General features: G+C 37.7%; 1 protein-coding gene across 2 annotated transcripts in view; it reads left to right on the forward strand.

The window, feature by feature from the left end:
- LOC149830418 (uncharacterized) overlaps window positions 1-8,459 on the forward strand; it is a 67,261-nt gene extending 58,802 nt beyond the window's left edge. For both annotated transcript variants that reach the window (XM_090016504.1, XM_090016505.1), the window contains 2 exons: window positions 7,914-8,053; window positions 8,196-8,459. In XM_090016504.1, coding sequence (XP_089872630.1) covers window positions 7,914-8,053; window positions 8,196-8,263 — 208 coding nt within the window. In that variant the 3' untranslated portion in view covers window positions 8,264-8,459. The remainder of the gene's footprint in view (window positions 1-7,913; window positions 8,054-8,195) is intronic.
- Window positions 8,460-9,766: the final 1,307 nt, after the last annotated feature.

The following is a 9,766-nucleotide window of genomic DNA, read 5'->3' on the forward strand; positions in this document are numbered from 1 at the left end:
ATCCAGGATGACCCAAACGATAGTGCCAAGTCTCCACAGTTATTTTAGGACAACCATAGACAATGTTTGCTTCAGCAAACTTATTTGAACTGTTACCTTTTCCATCAGCACAAAGGTATACACCATTTTATTCGGTCCTCTTTGGCAAATAATCTCGCCCCTGTTGATCCCTGACACAAAAACCGTGAGTGAAATTCAAAGAAAGAGTTATTGTCTTTAGTAAATCTAGCAACTGAAAGTAAGTTTCACTTAATCTTAGGGACATGAAGAATATTCTTCAAAATAAAAGAGTTTCCAGTTGAGTTCAAGGTGAAATGAAATGGGGATCTTCGAAACACGAGCTTTGATTAACAAGAGCAAGTGTCAAGAATGACACTAAAGCATAACCCTTAAAAAGGGTATAACTGGAAACAAAATAAAAATAAAAATGTATTCTTTATTGATATGAAAAACCAATTGCTTAAGAAGCATTGGAGTGAAATACAAGAGGGGCTGCACCCCTTTATATACACAGCTGAAAGAGGACTCAATAGAGCTGTTGGGCACAGTCCAACAGCTCTATTTAGAGCTGTTGGAATGTGTCAGTCCAACATCTCTATTAAGAGCTGTTGGACTGTGTCAGTCCAACAGCTCTATTGCTAGTCAAGTCTGGACAGGACTTGACTAGCAACAGTCATTCTAGTTCAAACTGAACTAGATGACATAAAGACAAAAAATAAAAACAAAGGAAAAAAAATACAGAAAAGAAAGAAATTAAAAATGTATTTATATATATATATATAATAATAATATAATATTATTATATATACATATATGTACAGTTTTACATTTTAACACTCCCCCTCAAACTTACGGTACAATGAGCGAAAGTTTGTCTAAGAGAAAGTGAAATCGGGGAGCAGCGAGAGGCTTTGTAAAGAAGTCTGCTAACTGATATTCTGAAGTGACATATGGCAGATCAATTATCCCGTGTAGATATTCCTCTCTGACGTAGTGACAATCCATTTCGATGTGTTTGGTGCGTTCGTGGAATGTTCTGTTACTGGCAATGTAGATCGCACTTTTGTTGTCACAACACATTTGTGAAGCCTTTGTTGCTTCAACTCCCATGTCAGCAAGCAGTCGTCGGAGCCAAACTACTTCCATGGTCGTGGTTGCCATGGCTCTGTATTCAGCTTCGGTGGATGAGAGAGATACCTTCTGCTGCTTTTTACACCTCCACGAGATTAATGATTCCCCTAAAAAGACACAAAAGCCAGTGGTTGAGTGTCTGTTATTGGGATCACCTCCCCAATCAGCATCAGTATATGCAATTAAATCAAGAGAAGAGGAGGAAGATAAGAAAAGTCCTCGTGAAAGAGAGGACTTGATGTATCTGATAATACGCATGACTGCTCCCATATGAACAGAAGTAGGAGCATGTTGAAATTGACTTGCTGTATGAACAGCATGTGCTATATCTGGTCTGGTAATGGATAGATAGGAAAGTGCCCCGACAAGCTGTCTGTAAGGAGTAGGGTCTGCAAGAAGTTCTCCATCATCAATCTTCATTTTAACATTAACAACTTCTGGAGTGTCAACTTTCTTATCATCAGTAATACCAGACCTGAAAACAATATCAAAAGCAAATTTAGTCTGAGATAATAAATATCCTCTAGGAGAATAAGCAACTTCAATGCCTAAAAAATATCTCAACAAGCCCAAATCAGTCATTTCAAAATGAGATTTAAGAAGTGTTTTGATTGTTTCAACTCCCTGTTTATCGCTTCCGGTGATGATCATATCATCCACATAGAGAAGAAGCACAATGATCCCTGCATCAGAATTCTTAATAAACAAAGCAGTGTCAGTTAAACAGAATTGAAAACCAATATCAATCATAACACGACTAAACCTATCATACCAAGCTTTTGGTGCTTGTTTAAGTCCATAAAGAGCTTTTTCTAAGCGAAGGACTTTACCCTTAGGAATACTTAGACCAGGAGGGGGTTCCATATATACTTCTTCAACTAGCTTTCCATTTAAAAAAGCATTTTTGACATCCATTTGAAAAATAGACCATTTTTTGATAGAAGCTAAGGCAATTAAGGTTCGGACAGTAGTCATACGAGCCACCGGAGCAAAGGTTTCTTCATAATCAATCCCATATTCTTGGGCATAACCTTTGGCTACTAAACGGGCTTTATATCTTTCAAGAGTACCATCACTCTTGGTTTTAATTTTATAAACCCATCGACATCCTATAGTTTTCTTCCCTGGAGGAAGATCTTGAATATTCCATGTAGAAGCCTTTTCAAGTGCATCTAATTCAACTTTCATGGCTTCTATCCATTTGATATCATTTTTTGCTTGAAAATATGTGGATGGTTCTTCATATGAGTGAATTAATGCAATAACTGCCCTATATGTGGGTGAGAAAGACTCGTATGATACAAACTTTTCTGGAGGCCTCGAGATCCGGGATGATTGTCTAGTTGGAATGTTAGAATATTTCTCAAGTGCACATGGAGTATTAGACTCTTGTCGCCTGGAATATTGAATACTAGTATCTCTATGAACTTCTTCATTTTCAACATTAAGATCAATAATTCTTGGATCATCATCAAAGTTACAATCAAGGTCATATTCATCAGATGTTGATGTTAGATCTAGCAAAAAGGAGTACTCAGTGACGTCTTTTAATTTTCTAAAATCAAAGAAGCTCTCCTTTTCAAGAAAGGAAACATTTCTAGACACATATAGTTTATTATTTTTGAAGTCAAAACATCTATAACCTTTCTGGTTTTCAGCATATCCTAAAAAGGCACAGGGAATCGCACGAGGGGAAAGTTTATCATTTTTGTCAGTAAATATGAAACATTTGCACCCAAATATTCTTAATCTAGAGTAGTCTGGAGAAATGTTCATAAGTTTTTCAATGGGAGTGATATTTTGTAACGAAGAAGATGACATCCTATTAATGAGATAGGTGGCAGTTAAGGCAGCTTCTGCCCAAAAGTCTTTAGGGACTTGATTTGCTATTAATAAAGTTCTAGTGGTTTCTATAATATGGTGATGTTTTCGTTCTGCCAGTCCATTTTGTTGAGGTGTATAAGGACAAGATCTTTGATGTGTGATGCCATGCAATTTAAGATAATTTTGAAAATCTGTGGATAAAAACTCTCCCCCTGAATCTGTGCGAAAAATAGTAATATCATTTTGAAATTTGTTTTTAACCATATTATGAAAAGTTTGAAAGTATGAAAATACTTCAGACTTATGTTTGAGAAAGTACATCCACGTATGTCGGGAGAAATCATCGACAAAAATAACATAGTAAACAAATCCTCCTTTAGAAATTACTGGTGCAGGACCCCAAACATCCGAGTGTATTAATTCAAGTGGTCTTGAAGAGAAAAAGGTTCTGTTCTGAAATGGTAATCTTTTCATTTTGCCGAGAATACAATCTTTACAATCAAATGATTCAGAGTTACAAAATTTCCCTAGATTTGGAAAATGTTGGATTTTGGCTATATGTGGGTGACCAAGTCTCTTATGCCACAGTTCCAACTCTATTTTTTGAATATTATAACAAAAAGCTTTCTTCGGCTTTTCCAAAAAATCCATGTAATAGAGTCCTCCTTCTCTATGGCCTTCCCCAATCAGCTTGCCTGACTGGCGATCCTGTACCCAACAACCATGAGAAGAAAAAGAAATATTACACCCATAATCAGAAATTTGAGATACAGATAAAAGATTTAAATTTAATTTGGGAACATGTCTAATTTCTGGAATAAAAAAAATTGTTTTATAAATTTTTTCAAAATCTCCTATTCTATTTCAAGAGAAGTCCCATCAGCAGTAAAGACCTTTGACACACTTGTTTTATTTTTAACACATTTGGATAGACTTTGATTATTTGGGGTCATATGAAAAGATGCACCAGAGTCAAGAAGCCAAGAAATTTTACCTAAATCAGAAAAAGATGAGGCTGCTGCGCCGGTTGAAGCTTCAGATGAAGAAGAGGTACCTTTGATGAGAGGCTGAAGGATCTCCATTAGTTGGGCCAGGGAAACTAGTGCATCCTGATCTTTAGGCTCCGATCTAGCAATTGCAGCTCTTTTTTCTCTCAGCTCCTTAAGTTTGGGACATTGTGGCCTGTAGTGTCCCGGTTCATGACAGTGATGACAAATAACTTTCTTCTTATCATAGTCACCATTTTGTCGGTTAAAGTGAGGAGGCCTATATGATCGAACATGATTCCCTGGTCTAGACACGGCTAAAACGAAATCATCTTCAATTTTTAAAGAACCTTTCCGGAGACGATTTTCTTTCATTGTTAACTCTTCAATAGTTTCAACAATAGAAGGAATTTTTCCCCGGTGAAGTAGGGCCGATTTAGTGGTTTCAAATTCCGGCCTTAATCCAGTGATAAACTGGTAAAAATGTTCAACATCGAGTTGTTTCTAACGAAGCTCGATGTCTTCGGCACAATGCCACTTTGGTTCTAAAAGGGAAAGTTCTTCCCAAAGTTCGGACAACCCATTGTAATATTCACGAATAGTTTTGTCTCCTTGTGTCATCATTCGAACTTTTTCTTGGAGGTTGCACACGTGTGCAATATCTTTAAGGGAATACATATTCTTAAGGTATTCCCATGCCTTATCGGCATGATCAAATTTGGCAAGACTTGAGCATTTTTTAATGTCAACGCTATTGATAAGCCATGACATTATCTTCACATGAGATATTCTCCATTCTTTCCATTTCTTCTCGTATGAGGCAATAGCCTTGATTTTCTCTTCTTCCGATAGAGGGACGTCTTTATCTCCCTCCTTTTTAGTAAGAGATAGCTTAGGTTCCGAATCGGAACCATCCACAATCCCCCATAAGCCTTTTCCCCATATATGGTGCTTCATGATTGAAGCCCATGTTACATAGTTCGTATCGCTTAGTTTCATAGGCATGATGGTGACTTTATCATTGTCATCCATCGATTACAAGGAGAGAAAGAATAGGGATAGAAGAGAAACAAGAAGGAAAATGAGAAAGAAAGAAAAAAAAACAATACAACAAGATGTGAAATCTTCTCCAATGAAGTGATAAAACACTTCTCTTCAAGTGGCGAACACTTTTGCAAACGGGCACGGAAACCGAGGCAGCTTTTCCTCAAGATTTAGTACTTCCGCGGCTTTGATACCATGAAATGAAATGGGGATCTTCGAAACACGAGCTTTGATTAACAAGAGCAAGTGTCAAGAATGACACTAAAGCATAACCCTTAAAAAGGGTATAACTGGAAACAAAATAAAAATAAAAATGTATTCTTTATTGATATGAAAAACCAATTGCTTAAGAAGCATTGGAGTGAAATACAAGAGGGGCTGCACCCCTTTATATACACAGCTGAAAGAGGACTCAATAGAGCTGTTGGGCACAGTCCAACAGCTCTATTTAGAGCTGTTGGAATGTGTCAGTCCAACAGCTCTATTAAGAGCTGTTGGACTGTGTCAGTCCAACAGCTCTATTGCTAGTCAAGTCTGGACAGGACTTGACTAGCAACAGTCATTCTAGTTCAAACTGAACTAGATGACATAAAGACAAAAAATAAAAATAAAGGAAAAAAAATACAGAAAAGAAAGAAATTAAAAATGTATTTATATATATATATAATAATATAATATTATTATATATACATATATGTACAGTTTTACATTTTAACACAAGGAAACATTACCAATATTAGCAATGGGAAGCTTAGAGCCATTTCCAACCATCTCCATTTTCAGCCCTTGATAATCGGTTTTACTTGTCATGCCCTGATCATCAACATTGATGTGATGAGTGGCACCCGTGTCGGGGTACCATGATGAGTCCTACATAGTGTTCAAGGCCATGGCTACGAAGTCCTTAGGTATGTTATAACAGGTGCATGTAGTATGATTTTTTCTGCTGCATAATCGACAAACAACTTGGTTGTTGGGGCGCGAAGTTTGAGACTGACCATCTTTGTTACCTGAACTACTCTGAAAGAAATTTTGAAAACCAAGACCACCTCTGCCTCTTGAGAAAAGAAGGCAGTGGAGGAGTTTTCACTTGTGATGATGGATGATTAGGTTTCAGCAAATCTATCCTCTTCTCTTGAATTAAGAGATCATATATTTTTATGTACGTCGGAAGCTTTTTCAAGGTTGTTATGGTGGTAATAAAGCTTTTGTACTCACTAGACCGTCCATTCAAAGTATAATGTACCAAGTCCTCTTCCAACACCGATTCATTTGCAGCACTCGAGTCAGATAAGAGTTTGACATGGTTGAGTTACTCAACCATGCTTTGTTTTCTTTCTTGACATCCTGCAGCCTCCTTTTTCATTTGCATGATTCAAAGACTGGATTTGGAGCATAGGCATGTTCAAGAGCAAGCATTCCTCAAGCCGTAGGAATGCGAATAATCTGCTCCAACAATGACTGTGACTGTATCCTGGGTCCAACTTAAGGCTATCTGATCTGCATATTTCCAGACAAAAATCTGGATTTGGTTTCATTTGATCACCTTTTTTGATAGACTGTTCAGGAGCAGGATAGGTTTCGTCTACATATTTAATCCCCACAGAAAATAATTGCTGCTGTTGAGCTTGATGGATACCAAAGACAAAAATGCATTCCACAGCTGGCGTTCCACTGCACAGCCAGATTAGGAGCAAGACCAACTCAGCTCGTGTTTGATGAGGACATCATAACAACAATCAATGTAGGAGCACTCAAAACAAAAGATCAGATTGTTAACTTTCTGTGAGAGCTCACTGGCTCTGATACCATGTAAAAAATGGTATAGAGCCTATCAGCACACAAACAACAACAGAAAACAATTTTACATTGTTCGGCTGCTCCTTGCCTTTGTCCAAGATAAATGGATTACTCACTCTACCTTTCTATATTGACGATGGAAGTGTCTGTATATTATTTACAGTGTTATGGTATCCATATTTACAAGTTGCTAGATTCAAGAGTTCCTTTCTATTTTGATTGCTATAGCGATGGAAGAGATTTCATATTTTCCTGGATATGCAACTGATCTTCATGCTGATCTGTTTTCACCTTTCCTTCATTTGCAATCTCCTTATCCTCTTGGGGCCTGCTGGAGTCTTTCTAGAGTGCGGATATGGATCTCCTCATTACCTTCTGATTCGGGACCTTGAAGACTTGACCCAGTTATCTTGACATATACCATGGGCAATCAGGTTATTTTAGTTGAACAATTCAAAGTTGTATATGTGTCTTTCTAGACTGTGGATAAGGATCTCCAAATTACCTTCTGATTCAGGACCTTGAAGACTTGACCCAGTTATCTTGACATATACCATGGGCAATCAGCCAATCAGGTTATTTTAGTTGAACAACTCAAAGTTGAGTCTTTCTAGAGTGTTGATATGGATCTCCTCATTACCTTCTGATTCAGGACTTTGAAGACTTGACCCAGTTATCTTGACATATACCATGGGCAATCAGGTTTTTTTAGTTGAACTCAAAGTTGTATATGTGAGACATATTTCTAGTGGACTTCTAAAAATTTCTGAAATATGTCTAGTGCTGAAAATTAATGTAAAAATGCATGTGAAGTTTCAAATTTTGTTATTGGCAAAAGAAGTTGGTGAACTTGCTAATGCATGCTGAAGGTTGCACCCATGTAGATGTGTCTTACACATCAGATACCTAAAAGGTTAGCCAATGAAGTTTGCTTCCTTCCTTGCCAGATCCGAATTTATAATTTTCTTAATAATTACATATATTTAATGTATCCTTAGAATAAAGCTAGTACACGTCATTTCTGTGATGTTTGTTTGATGGATGGGTGCATTATTGTTCCCATGCATGTAAAATTCAGTGTTCATATATTCACGTTATTGAAATCTGCAGTTGTCTGCTTACCTGCAGGTTCTGCAATATGGAACCATATAATGGGTTATGCAGCATGCCTGAGGAAAAGGTTGAACCTGGTGAAGTCACAGTGGATCAAAAGCGCACCTGTGGTGGGGAAGATCTGCAGCTACAAGATCCAGAAGCGATTTCCATAGGTGTGTTTATAACAAATTTTGTGTGTTCTCTTCAGATAAGGTTCATATTTCGTGGTTTGCATTTTCTTTCTGATGGAAAACAGTCTATTTCTGCACGTAGAAAGGTTTCCATTGTAAAATTGTTTGTTTGGTGATTCATCAGAAACCGTGGAGAATCCTATCCTGAAAAGACTTAGAAGGGGACCACGAGCAGGAAGGCGGCAGAAATAGGCTTTTTGTACGACTCTATAGGCAACTTCTCGTTTTTCTGTTTAGAGTTTTCCATGGTTTCAGGCAACTTTTCGTTGCACCTGTCATCAGACAGACAAGTCTACTTATATGTGCCTTTTATGGAAGTTGCTTGGCTTGTGGTCATGATGATGTTCTGTCCATTTTCTGCATTTCCTCGTGTGCTGTATATTTGTCTATAAGCAAGGTGTACAGTGGCTCATGGACTGGAATTTTTTGGACCATGCTTTAATCAAGAGAGTATCTGAATGCAGCTTTTTGAACCTGACTGAATTTTCTGTATCCATAGTTGCTTTCCCTGTATATTTCGGTTTGGAAACCCAGAATTTCCCATGGGACACGAGTTTAAAGTGAATGATCAGGTAGACCATTTGTTTCACGGGAAATGCCACCTTTCCTGCGGGAAAGGGGCCACTTTTCCCGTGGGACATGGGTCCTCCAAGGAAATCGTTGTCCACATGGCATGGTGGTGGGTCCCACCTTTTCCTGCATTTAGCTCTTTCCATCTTGGTTACTTTTAGAACATCACTCCCTTTCCCATGAGAGGGCATTCTTACAGGATCATAGGGTCTGTTTTCAATTTTCATGGGAATTTGCTGAGCTGGCATCTCTTTCTCTCCCTTTTCTACCATGAGTAAACAACCATCAAATCATAGTGGGAAAGTGCCATGATGCTACAATTTGTGCCCCAGTTCTTCCTTCAACCTGTCACTTTTCATGTGCAAATTCTTTCATGCCTCCCACCATATAAACCCATTCCCATGGGAGGCTGAGCTGCCAATTGTTTTTGGAAATCTGTGCCTTTTCCCCATGAAAGACCCTTTTCTTTCATGGGAATGAAGCCAACAGGCCCTTAGGAAAACAATTGCTGGAGAATTGAATCAGGTTGAAAGAAAAAGTTGCCAGAATTTTGTAATGTCACCTGCAACCTTTTCATTAATTTCCGGATTGCCAGTAAGATGCCTTTGAATCCACCAAGGAATTGCCAAAGAAAAGAAAATTGATCATAGAATCCAAATTGCCTACACCTGTTTCAACTTCAAATTCAACTAGTTACTTAACTAGCACACTTTCTTGTATGTCCTATTGGACACTAAATATTGTACTGCCTGATTTACCAAGATATTTGAAACAAAATACTTCCCAACAAGCAGGAAAATGGTAAGAAAAATGCAAAATGGAAAGGAAAAATGGCAACTTTTCCATCTGCTTCAAATAAAAGAATTTTTTTATATAAATTTTTTTCTAAAGAATCATTGGTTTTGATATGAAAAATGTTAAGAATTTGTTTCTATCAAAAGCTTTCATTATAGGGTAGCCCTCACCCTAATGAAAAATCTCATCCCATGGCGCTGCCTCCTATTCCTTATGGCCCCTTCCTCTTTGTTAACGTTGCCCTTTTCCTCCTCAGGATGTCACCTTCTTCTTTCCTCATGATTTTCTCATGTTAAAACAAAGGAGAATTTTTTTTTTAGAGAAGTTTTC

Source organism: Nuphar pumila, chromosome 8 (assembly GCF_984573655.1).
Source record: "Nuphar pumila chromosome 8, dmNupPumi1.hap1.1, whole genome shotgun sequence".
Lineage (NCBI taxonomy): Eukaryota > Viridiplantae > Streptophyta > Magnoliopsida > Nymphaeales > Nymphaeaceae > Nuphar > Nuphar pumila.